Source organism: Parasteatoda tepidariorum, chromosome 9 (genome assembly GCF_043381705.1).
Source record: "Parasteatoda tepidariorum isolate YZ-2023 chromosome 9, CAS_Ptep_4.0, whole genome shotgun sequence".
NCBI classification, from domain to species: domain Eukaryota; kingdom Metazoa; phylum Arthropoda; class Arachnida; order Araneae; family Theridiidae; genus Parasteatoda; species Parasteatoda tepidariorum.
Window position 1 is genome coordinate 80,460,998 of NC_092212.1, and position 13,498 is coordinate 80,474,495.

General features: G+C 32.5%; 2 protein-coding genes across 5 annotated transcripts in view; one reads left to right on the top strand and one right to left on the bottom strand.

The window, feature by feature from the left end:
• The first annotated feature begins 940 nt into the window (after positions 1–940).
• The window catches only part of LOC107452524 (uncharacterized), a 69,146-nt gene continuing 56,588 nt past the window's right edge, over positions 941–13,498 (top strand). Inside the window, exon 1 of one of the 4 annotated variants that reach the window (XM_071185162.1) lies at positions 941–1,376. The gene's annotated coding sequence lies outside the window, so the exon portion shown is untranslated. Of the gene's footprint in view, positions 1,377–8,188; positions 8,526–13,498 lie in introns of those variants that run through there. The other 3 variants (XM_071185165.1, XM_071185163.1, XM_071185164.1) reach the window with 3 other exon arrangements.
• The window catches only part of LOC107444397 (uncharacterized), a gene marked incomplete in the record, with an annotated part of 16,585 nt that continues 14,594 nt past the window's right edge, over positions 11,508–13,498 (bottom strand). Inside the window, 1 exon segment of the mRNA XM_071185160.1 lies at positions 11,508–11,967. Coding sequence (XP_071041261.1) covers positions 11,560–11,967 — 408 coding nt within the window.

Genomic DNA, 13,498 nt, shown 5'->3' on the forward strand with positions numbered 1-13,498 from the left:
CGGTCCTCGTTAAACTGTTCTACCGTAGAGTATTCGACTTCGCGCAGATCGTTGGGCTACCAAAGCAAGAGAGCCATTCCCTCTGCAGAGTATCAAAATTGTGATGGCATGTCTTCGGATCATCCTCAGGGATGTTTCCCAGACCATCGCAAATAGTCACTGTGCAGCTCTAATGTAGCGTAAATAGAGTATCTACCTACCCAATAAATAACTAAATTGATTTCAAAAATTTGTTGTTGTTGTTAGTTGTAGTTAATTTACGTCGCACTAGAGCTGCACAATGGACTATTGGCGACCGTCTGGGAAACATCCCTGAGGATGATAGGAAGACACATCATCGCAACTTTGATACTCTGCAGAGGGAATGGCACCCCCGCTTCGGTAGCGCAACGACCTGCACGCGAAGTCGAGCACTTTACGGTAGAACAGTTTAACGGGGACCTATACCGCACACCCTCGATCCCTACGCAGACTGATCCAAGTGGTCACCCACCCGCACACTGACAGCTGCCGGTGATGCTTGACTTCGGTGATCTGCAGGGAACCGTGTCTTAACGATCCGTCCACTGCGGGACTCAAAGTTTTGAATATTGTCATATAAGTTTCCAGACGATTCAAGTAATTGCGCATCATTGTAGTGCGTGTTATTAATGTTAAAAAAGTAATAAAAAACTGATGACAAGCATTCACAATCACTTCAAAAGTTACGTACGGGAGCGAGCGAGATGAAACGTAAACTACAAAATATCTCTCTTGAGGTCTTTTTGATTTGGAGGATTGGAAAAGTTTTCAACTATTAAAACTTTTTGAGTTTATTTGGTTGCCATCAGTTCATACGCTTTACGAATGCACAGTCGAAGAACGAAGCTTAATTACTCCAATACAACGAGACACTAGAATTATGCTACTTTAAATGAGCAAATAACACAGTTTCCGTCTGTTCACGAAAGGTATGAAATTTCAGTAAAGATTACATTTTAATAATGCTTTTGAAACTGGTACCAGTTTGTGACATTTTTTTTTTGGAAAATAATGTTAGTTAATAGAGACTGTGCTTTTAGTGTCGATCTGTTTTTAGTTTAATTCGCGAAACGATATTGTAATCAAATTTTTAAAGCTGAAGATAATATTTTTAATTTATTATTAATTTTTTTTATTGAGAACAACATCTCAATGTGAACTTATGTTTATGATAAGTTAATATGTTGACACACTAAAGAGTTTAATATGTGTGTAGAGAAAAACTCTATTTTATATAAGATGTGTTTGACCTATATCTGTGCAAACTATTTTGTAACGAACTGATGGTCTGCTGTACAATAAACTAAAGTTTACTGGATAAACATTCAAACTGATATTGTTCTGTTGTCACACAGGTAAGGTAATTCTTCAATTTTTGCGTTTTTATATAATTTAATTTTTCAATTTAAGTTTATATTATTGAACAAAAGAAGCAGTTTTAAGCACAATAATATGAACTACATTTTACGATAACAAAACTTTGTAAAAACCCTTACAGAAATTTAATGTATTTTGGAGGTTTATTTGAAGTTGATTTTAAAAACAACCTTAAAAGATCAACCTCCCAAGGTGTATAATCAAGGTGGATGAATTTGTTTTATTCACACTTGAGGTTGTTTTGAGATTGATGGAAATCTACTTTAGAGCGACCAGATTAGGGAGGTTGTTTTTGAGGTGTAAGGATTATTTTTCTACACTTTTATCAAATTCGTATTTGAGGTGTGAATAATTTCACCTGATCAAAATCTTGATTTCTTTGATACAATTAGATTTCTTGCTTTTGAAATAATATGTATTTTACTGTTAAAGCTGGAAAACCATTAATGTGCACATTAACGAGTTAATCTTTAGATTAACTGATTGGGCTCTGTTAAAGTGCTAAGTCAAGTGTTTTCAGCATTTTAATTAGGTATTGTGCACATTTACGGCTTTCGTATTAAAGATCAAAATTTTATTTCTCTAATTCTATCAACATCTTTGTTAATTGTATTGAATCGATTCTTTTTGTATCTAAAATTTAATAAATAAATGACATTATGTTGATTTCCTTAATTGTAATAGTATTTCAAAATATTTGATTTTTGGTGTTATAATGGATCATGTTAGTAACAATTGATTCTATGAACTTATGTGATTGAGTGTGTTTGTGCACTTGAAGTATCAGAAGGTTTTCAGGTTAAATATTAACCGTTTATTAACCACATCACAAACATATATACCAGAGGTGGCCAACCTGCGGCTCGCGAGCCACATGCGGCTCTTTGAAAGATTATTTGTGGCTCTCGATAAATGTACACGAGTTTCCTTTGAATTTTTGGGCTATTATATTTTAAAAGATTATTATCGTTCCGTATGTGTTTCAAAATGTCTTTTAAATTACTGAGAACAAATATGAAAGACTAAGTGCAACGTTGTTCAGTTCAAGGTGAGTTTTCCATTTCCAATATAATTATGTCACAAAAAGCATCTGGAGAATTAGAATTAATAGAGATGCAAGAAGATCAAGCTCTACAATTAAAATATAAGTCGACGTCGATTACTGAATTTTAGAAATTTGTACCAGAATCGAAGTATCCTGAATTAAAAAAGGCTGATTGTTCAATTATTTCAATATTCGGAACAACGTACTTATGTGAATCATTTTATTCCACTTCAAAATTAATGAAATCCAAAAACCTATCAGTACTAACTAACCAGCATCTCAAAGAATTACTGAGAAGTGCTGACACACCAATTATTCACCTAATTTTAAAGAATTATCAAGAGAAGTAAAATAAATGTGTTTAATTTTTAATATTTGAACTCAATACATATATTTTGTACTTTTACTTATACGAGGGTTGCTATTTATATTTCTGGCCTAATAATGAAAAAACAAATATGTAGGATCGAAATTGGTTTTATTGTCTTTCAAAATACTCTCCATGATGATCAATACACTTTTGCATGCGTTTGAACCAATTTTTAAAGCACTTTTTCCAGTCCGATTGAGGTAACTCCAAAACATGCGTTTTGGAGTCATCAACCGCTTGTCGGGCGTCGAAAATCGTTGTCCACGTAATTTATTTTTGATGTGTGGGAATAAGAAGAAGTCATCGGGTGCCAAATCAGGGCTGTACGGCGGATGATCCTTCAGTTCCATCTTTCGCTCCGTCAGAAATGCCTTTGTTTGAGTCGATGTGTGAGAGATCGCATTGTCATGATGAAGAATGATTCGCCTGTTCTTCTGCTTTTTTCCGAATTTCTCCGATGACTTCCGGCAAACAAATGGTCGTGTCCCATTCAGAATTGACCGTCCTGCGTTGCTCTAACGCCACTGTTGCCACATGACCGTTAATGCCGAAGAAACAGGCAATCATTTGCTTCGATGTGCTTCTTCCTCGAACAACTTTTGTTGGTTTTGCCTCGTCTTGGAAGACCCATACAGTTGATTGCTGTTTTGTTTCCGGCTCATATGCAGAGATCCATGATTCGTCACCTGTGTAGATGTTATACACAGGAAGCTATAATGATAAATCGTCTGCTGAATTTATGTTTAAAAATATCAAACTTTCGATTAAAATCGTCTGCGGTCGCCTAGCAACACTTACTGTTGCCAAGGCCAGAAATATAAATTGCAACCCTCGTATGTTCTCAATAAATATTATTTATGCAAAAAAAATTTAATACCTTTTTTCATACGTATTAAATTGCGGCTCGCGAAAAATTTCAAATTTTGAAAAATGGCTCGACTATCAAGGAGCTTGGCCACCCCTGATCTATACGCTACATGCAAAATAATAAGATTAATAGAGAGTTAGGACTGCACGTCTTTTTTGCAATGAGTTTTAACAGAGAAAGATGATGTGTTCAGTTCGGATCTCTCTATAGAGAAATAAATTAGCCACACCTTTAACTTAGTGATAGGCTAGATTTAGTTTGAGAAGTTAGATTATTGGATTAGAATTTTGATAGACAGATTTTAGTTTGAGTTCCCAATTCTGGGTTTCAGTTTAAATTTAAAAGTTTCACTTCGTGAAAATTGTGATGGACAGACAAAGAAAAGTGAAAGTAATTAAGGATCACCACAAACTAATGCGCTGATTGGTTGATTGTAGTTACCAGATTTCTTAGAGTGCGAAAAACGAGGTAAATAATATTAATTTAAACATAATGTTAATTTAAATATGTTGCTGTTGTTTCAGCAAAGGCAGGGCTCGAAAAAACTCAGAAATTTTACCCGTCACCGAGGACGGCTTGTCCAACAATTTCTCCGTCCTCCTTTGAAACTAACACGTAGCTTCTAAATAAATAAATATATAATTTCCTCTTATTTATTACAAACATTTATACAAATTGCACAATGAATTAGTAGTTACCATGATTACATTATACAGTAATAAAAGAAATACTAGGTTACTAACAGTAACTTAGTATTTCTTTTATGAAATAATTTATTTCTTTTATGAAATAATTTAAATGACAAAGGTCAAGTTATCTGGAATGTCAATTTATCCGAGGGTGCTGCGTTTTTTAAATGAATCAAATATGACGTTTACCAGTTCCGCAATCAAGCCAATGATTTACAGAGGTTTCTGTACAGAAATCTGAAAGGAGTTTCCCATTTAGGTAGATGTTCATAATTGCGTTTAACGCTTCTTGTTTAAGACCAGTACGTAATGTGTTTTTTTGTAAGTTCATTGCTAACAAGCTGCAGTACTCCCAGACAGAGAAAACAACAATTCCACAATGCGCAGTATGTTTCTGTATTGTGGGTCATTTTGCTGCCTTGTAACCTGTAAGACTCTTGTAAGATAACAAAAATTGAAAATGTATCATGAACATTAACGGGAAAATGGCCGTCCGCGCGAACGTCGAATTCGAGAAATTCGTTGTCCGCGGGGAATTTTTGACAGCCGAGGACGGGAGGACTGCTGTTTTTCGAGCCCTGAGCAAAGGTATTATTTCTACTTAAAGAAGTTCTCAGTAATGAGCTAATTGTCTAGGTCATGGGTGGCGAACCTTTATACACCAACGTGCCATTTTTCCTAAAATTTTTTTTAATTAGGTCATAGACGTGCCGTCAAATAATTTTGACTTCGTGATTATTGGGAAAATAATAATACTAAATACTATCAACTCAAAACTCTTTATTTACATTGAAAAAAAAAGCATTTTGCTGTGTCTCAGTTATACGCGTAATTCAGCTTAAAGTAACATCAGTGTGACTTCTGTTGTTGCAGATTAGATGACAAATAACTTATATTTAGGTTGTAAGACGTTAGTTTAAGCAGGACTGTTAATTTTTTTTTGCTTGTGTTTTATGGTTATTAATTGCTTTTTTAGCATCTATTGTTAATTTTTTATTAATAATTGTTTATTATTTTTTGTGTTTCTTATGAATTTTAATTTAATTGTTACATATGTTTTATAGTGTAATAACATTTGTGTAATAACAAATGTGATCGGTGGCGTGCCCAAAATATTGTGTCGGGTGCCATAAATGGCACGAGTGCCATTGGTTCGCCATCCCTGGTCTAGGTAGTTAACACATTATTTAGGCAGTTTGAGAAATTAAAATTTTTTTGGCCTTTTAAAGGATCGCCTTAGTTATTCTACACATTCGATAATCTCTAGAATTTCTACACTTCAGTAGTAACATATTTTATATGAAACATTTTGTCCAGTTCGCATTGGTCCCACAGATCGTAAGACATGGCTAGCAGTAAATCAAAGAAGTCACTGTCAGTGAGCGGGTTGGTGACCACTTTGATCAGACTGCGAAGGGACCAAGAGTGCGCATTATCGATGCTCATTAAAGTTTTCGGCTTTGCTCAGGTCCCCGGGCAGAAAAAAATCGAGGAGTTATCTTTTCTGCAGAGGATCAAATTTGTGATGGCACGTCTTGCCATCATCCTCAGGGATGTTTCTCATGCCGACGCCAATAGCTCATTGTGCAGCTCTAATGTGATAAATAAAGTGTTATTGTTACGCACTGGTTGCAGAGATATAAATTAACAAAAATGTTAGTTTGAGCAAAAAGCGAAATGTCGCCAAATACGCGATGCAAAAATGGAAATTCACGTTTGAAATATTTATAAAAAATTAATTTCAAACGATTTCTCGTCAGAATTCTAATTACGCTAATAAATTACTATAAAAAATACCTCATAATGCATTATTATGCAGGAAGTTTTGAGTTTGTAGCTTGAAACAATGAATTTTTTTTTCAAATACCATATCTACATATTTGAATAAAAATTAAATTCGATCAATGGATTTTTTCAATGATTCGTTCAAAATGATACAACTGAAATAAATTAATTTAAGACATGCGAATCAGTATCACAATGATTTTATTTAATTTTCTTAATGCATCATCATCGAACTTTATTGAACGAACATATTTATATAAATCAACATTATTTATTTAAATCGGAAGCAAAATAAAAAAACAAAACATGTTTTTTAAAATCTGTTCCTAATAATCAATTTTTTTAAATAAGTAGGATGTCATCAATGATTCGAAATGGTGCTAAATTAGATCAAAGAAATTTATAAACACAAATGTATATATCGCTTCGATTAATACAATTGATTTATTAACGTATTTTAATCACAAATTCAAACTAATGAGGAAACATATCCGAATCATCTGACTGTAAATTCATTGATTTCTGATTCAAGCAAACTGATTAGAATCAGGATCAAAATGAATTAATGGATTTATTTGAACCAACAGATTAATAAATGTACTCATTGCTATAAAAAATAGCACACCAAGAATGATTGAGACGTTGAGGCGGAAGATTGAGCTTTCCTAATGAAATAAAAGAAAATAATTGAAGATTAGAGGAATGAGATATGATTTTTGAAAGACTTTTTTTTTTTACTAATGCATGCTGCGAGTTGAAGACGGACATTATTTTTTATCTAAAAATCTCACCAAATCAGTGACTCTTTTTGTTTTTTGAAAAAAAAATCTTATGTTTTAAATATTTAAGTTTTACATACATATTTATGAAATCAGAAGCCCAGATGGTATCCCGTTATGAAACGATGGTATCCGTGGCTTGCCTAGAGTTTTATTTAAACTGCGTCGTTTTTTCTTTAACTGGCGAAAGAGTTTTGAAAAACACCTTTATGTCTAAACTTGTGAACCCTAACGTGTAAGCGTTTTGGAGATTTTTCTTAAAGAATTAAAAAAATATATATTTAGAGAAATCATTACATAACACCTTATATGTGGTATGTATCTCATCTAAAGGCCTGGTTTCTTAGGACAAACGTCTTATCTGGGCGTCAGCGGAAAGTTGACGTATCGCTGACGCCAAAAAAATACTTTCTTGTTAGCTCAGCGTGAGCAGTCGGTCCAAAGCAGACATTATCTCTCATTGCGCATGCGTTAATAACGTAAACAAATATTTATTTTGAATTTGTATTGATTTTGTTATTGTCGACCAGTGTTTTNCGTCGCACTAGAGCTGCACAATGGGCTATTGGCGATCGTCTGGGAAACATCCCTGAGGATGATACGAAGACATGCCATCACAATTTTGATCCTCTGCTGTGCACCCCCGCTTCGGTAGCGCAACGACCTGCACGAAGTCGAGCACTTTACGGTAGAACAGTTTAACGAGGACCAATACCGCACACCCTCGGTCCCTACGCATACTGATCCAAGTGGTCACCCACCCGCACACTGACCGCAGTCGGTGATGCTTGACTTCGGTGATCTGCTGGGAACCGTGTCTTAACGATCCATCCACTGCGGGACTCAAAGTTTTGAATATTGTCATATAAGTTTCCAGACGTTTCAAGTAATTGCGCATCGTTGAAGTGGGCATTATTAATGTTAAAAAAGTAATAAAAAACTGATGACAAGCATGCACAATCACATCTAAAGTTACGTACGGGAGTGAGCGAGATGATACGTAAACTACAAAATATCTCTCTTGAGGTATTTTTGATTTGGAGCATTGGAAAAGTTTTCAACTATTAAAACTTTTTGAGTTTATTTTAGTTGCCATCAGTTCATAAGTTTTACGAATGCACAGTTGAAGAACGAAGCTTAATTACTCCGATACAACGAGACACTAGAATTATGCTACTTTAAATGAACAAATAACACAGTTTCCGTCTGTTCACGAAAGGTATGAAATTTCAGTAAAGATTACATTTTTGTAATGCTTTTGAAACTGGTAACAGTTTGGGACATTTTTTTTGTTGGAAAATAATGTTGGTTAATAGAGACTGCGCTTTTTTAAAGCTGAAAATAATAATTTTTATTTATTATTATTTTTTTTATATTGAGAACAACATCTCAATGTGAACTTATGATTACGATAAGATAATATGTTGACAAACAAAAGAGTTTAATGTGTGTGTAGAGAAAATCTCTTATTTAAGATGTGTTTAACCTATATCTGTGCAAATGATTTTGTAACGAACTGATGGTCTGCTGTACAATAAACTAAAGTTTACTGGATAAATATTCAAACTGATATTGTTCTGTTGTCGCACAGGTAAGGTAATTCCTTAATTTTTGCGTTTTCTTATTCTTATATTTTCTTTAATTTTTCAATTAAAGTTTATATTACTGAACAGAAGAACCGGTTTTAAATATAACAATATATAACTACATTTTGCGACAAAACAACTTTGTAGAGACTCTTACAGAAATTTAAGGTACTTTTTTAGGTTTATTTGAGGTTGTTTTATGGTGTCAAGGTAGATTTGAAATTTATTTGAAGCTGATTTCAAAAACAACCTCACAAGATCAACATAGCCAGGTGAATAATCAAGGTGAATGAAGTTGTTTTATTCTCACTTGAGGTTCATTACAAAAAGTTACAAACGGAATTTACATATTGTAATGTATAATATGTGGATAACACGGATTTTACAGATTGTAATCTGTAATAATAATAAGGAAGGGACCCGAATTTTCACTGGCAAATAAAGCTGAATTTTTCTTTACACAATTAAATTTCTTGCTTATGAAATGTATGATATTTTTGAAATGTATGAAATTTATGAAATGTATGAATTATGAAATGTATTTTACTGTTAACGATCGAAAACCATTAATGTGCCCATTAACAAGTTAGTCTGTAGATTAACTGATTTGATCTGTTAAAGTGCAAAATCAAGTGTTTTCAGCATTTAATCTAGGTTTTGTGCACATTTACGGCTTTCGTTTCCCAGTCCAAATGTTTATTTCCCTTATTCTATCAACTGCTTCGTTGATTGTATTGAATTGATTCCTTTGATATCTAAATATTAATAAATAAATGACATGTTGATTTCCTTAATTGTAATAGTATTTTTAAATATTTGATTTTTGGTGTTTGGTGATATAATTTAAGTGACAAATGATTACATGAACTAATGTGCTAATTGATTGATAGTAGTTACTTGACTTTTTAGATTGCGAAAAACAAATAAATATTTATATGTTAATTTAAACGTTCAGCAATGTTGCTGTTTGTTTCAGAAAAAATCTTATTTTTACTTTAACGAGTGCTTAATAAGTAATGTGCCAATTGCCTAGGTAGTTTACGGATTATCTAGGTAGTTTGAGAAATTAAACAATTTTTGGCGTTTTAATGGATCACCTTAGTTATTCTACACATTAGATAATATCTAGAATTGCTAATTTCTACACTTTAGTAGTAACATATTTTATATGAAGCATTTTGTACAGGCGTATTGGTCCCATAGTGGGCTGATCGTAAGACACGGCCAACAGTAGATCAAGGAAGTCAAGCATCACTGTCAGTGAGCTGGTTGGTGACCACTTTGAGCAGACTGCTAAGGGACCGAGAATGCGCATTATCGATCTTCATTAAAGTGTCCAGATTCGTTCTTAGGTCGTAGGGGAGAAAAAAAAACAGGGAAGTTATCTCGTCTGCAGATGATAAAAATTGTGATATAGCATGTTTTCCGATCATCTTTCATCCTTTCCATCATCATCTCCCATGCCGTCGCCAATAGCCCATTGTGCAGCTCTAATGCGATTCATAAAGTGTTATTGTTTCGCACTGGTTGCAGAGATATAAATTAATAAAAATGTTAGTTTAGGCAAAAAGGAAAATTTCGCCAAATACGCGATACAAAATGGAAATTCACGTTTGAAATATTTATGAAAAATTAATTTCAAAAGATTTCTAGTCAGAATTCTAATTACGCTAATAAATTACTGTAAAAAATACCTCAAAATGCATTATTGTACAGGAATTTTCGAATTTGTAACTTAAAATAATAAAATTTTTGTTCAAGTATCATATCTACGTATTTGAATAAAAATTAAATTCTGTCAATGGATTCTTTCAATGATTCGTTCAAAATGATACGAATGAATTAAATCCATTTAAAAGATGCGAATCAGTATCACAATGATATATTTAATTTTCTTAAAGTATTATCAGCGAACTTTATTGAATTAATTTACTCATATCCATTTATTTAAATCGGTGACAAAATTAAAAAAACATGTTTTTTTTTTAATCCGTTCTTAATAATCAATTTATTACAATCAGTAAAATGCCATCAATGATTCGATATCGGGCTAAATTAGATCAAAGAAATTTATAAACACAAATGTATATATCGCTTCGATTAATACAATTGATTTATTAACGTATTTTAATCACAAATTCAAACTAATGAGAAAACATATCTATGGTTTTTTCTGCCGAATCACCTGACTATAAGTTCATCGATTTCTGATTCAAAAAAGCTGATTAGAATTAAAGTCAAAATGAATTAATAGATTTTAGTTGAACCAACAGATTAATAAATTTCCCTCATTGCTACAAAAATTAACCACACCTAGAAAGATTGAGACGTAGATGAAAGAAAAAAAATTGAATATTAAAGGAACAAAATATGATTTTTGAACGACTTTTTAAAAAATGTTTTTTTACTAGAGCATGCTGGGAGTTGAAGAATGACATTATTTTTATCTAAAAATCTCATTAAATCAGTGAATCGTTTTGTTTTTTGAAAAAAAACAAACATATGTCTTAAATATTTAGGTTTTACGCGCATATTTATGAATTCAGAAGTCCAGATGGTATCCCGTTATGAAAAGATGGTATCCGTGGTTTAATATTATAGCTTTGCCTGGAGTTTTATTTGAACTGAGTAATTTTTTTTAAGTTGACGAAAAAGCTTTGAAAAACACCTTCATGTGTTAACTTGGAACACTAACGTGTAAATGTTTTGGAGATTTTTCTTAAACAATTCTAAAAATATATATTTAGAGAAATCATTACATAACACCTTATATGCAGTATGTATCTCATCTAATTAATTTAAATCTTGCTTAAATTTTTCGCCATCTTTTATTTGTTATTCTAAAACCCAGATAATTTCTTGCCGCAGGAAGGTGTACATGTTTTAAAATTATAGTCTTACCTCAAATGTAAGGCACTTAAACTCTGACTTCTTAACTATCCTTCGAAAAACAGGATTAAGAACAACATATTTAAAAAATAGAACTATTTCGTATCAAGTCAAATTTATTTACATTATATGTTACATACATATCTAGACTTAAACTCCAGCGCATTTTAAGCAAGGTGGTAGTCCATTCGCCTTAATAAACACACCAGATGCACCAATGGTAATTCCAATTAAAACCATCGCAATCGAAACACCGGCCACTGTCCCTGACTTGTGCAGATTTTTGTTGGGCTCCTTGAGATTCTCTTTTGTTGGTGTAGGTGTAGATCTCTTCTGGTCAGGGGTTGTGGCAGCAGTACTGCCAGTGCCTGTTACGGAATCTGTACTTCCCGTTGCAGGACTCTCGGTGTTGTCATCAGGTTCGGTTATTAAAGAGAAAGGAAATCTCCTTGTGGTACTGCGCATCGTGACGGTTGTAGTGGTCGGCAGTTCATGGCGTACGAAAGAGTCGTTTAATTGAAAATTCACTGTCAACGGTACCACTCCCAGTCTCATTATCTGCAAATTTAATGGAGGAAATATTAAGGGATCGTTTAAATATTACGTAATCATGTTTTGTGGAAATTTTATCGTTTCCTTTTTCATCGTAAACCTCTCTCATACATTCGAAATATCTCATACATATCTCTACATACGAAAGTCGCAGATCCTTTGTTTTTTTGTTCTGACTTTTAGACTTTTTCTTATGTTGTAATCGAATTTTTAAAATTATAGTATTAAATTCAAACAGAGAATGTATTTTTGCATAAAATAAAAGTTTTAATTCATTTTGAAGATTTTGATTTTGCAGAGGAAATTTTTTTCAAACTTCTATTTTCTCTCGAATTTGAAAATTTTTAAAAAGTAATGTTTTNTTCCAGCTGACGGCGTCCTGTCCTAAGAAACCAGGCCTTTATACTTTTTCTTATGTTGTAATCGAATTTTTAAAATTATAGTATTAAATTCTAACAGAGAATGTATTTTTGCATAAAATAAAAGTTTTAATTCATTTTGTAAGATTTTGATTTTGCAAAAGAAATTTTTTTCAAGCTTCTATTTTCGCTCAAATTTGAAACTTTTTAAAAAGTATAGTTTTAATTTTATTTTCTTGCATTAAAAATTGTTACGGGAATATTTGCGTTTTATGTAGGCATTGCTCCAACCCGTGTCAGCAAAAATAGGCAAACCGCAAACTTAGGCTTACCTCTTGTGTGAATGGCCATTCCATTTATTAGTCAAAAACAAAAAAAAAATGTGTTTTATTTTAAAACTGGCGATTCTGATTTTTCGACTATCAAGGTTCAATTTCGTAGTCTTATAATTTTGAACCCAATCCAGAAGACAAGGGAACTTCTATTATTAGGACTAAAAATAAAATTTAGTCCAAATAGTTACAAATTAAGAACTTTTTAAGCTTAACATTACAATCACATTTGAAATTAGGAATAATCAATAACACTAAACATATCATAACCGGTCACGTGACCGTTTAAAAACTTTTGCATCGAAAATCCGCATATCATCTTATCGCTTTTGCACATTTGACTTCATGACTTTTCCTAACAATTATATACTGTTAATATTCTATTATTATTATAATTTTTTTTTTTGTATTTTGTTTGTTTTGAATAATACTTATCGTATACCTATTTTTACTACACCCGTTCATTTGACCTTGAGAACAATTTATTGCTTTATAAGGCAATCGGATCAGATGTTACGATGTAATGCGTGTTCAACGTATTACATCGTATTACTTTTTATTCGACCAGTTGCTCATTTCTGCAAAGACTGTTGCGCAGTTAGTTCAATCAGAATAACTGAATTCAAATTTCAATAAAGTACCTAAAATTTTAGATTGGCATTTTTGTGTAAGAAAAAGTGTCAAAAACTAAAAGTTTTGGTAAGTAGCTTATATTTTATTTTGATAGCTTTACTTCATTTCGAACTAACTAATGACAGTTTCTAGCCCCCAAAAATGTCGAAACAATGAAGACTGAACAAGTTCTTAGAAATAATATTAATTATAAGAATAATTATAAGAATTATA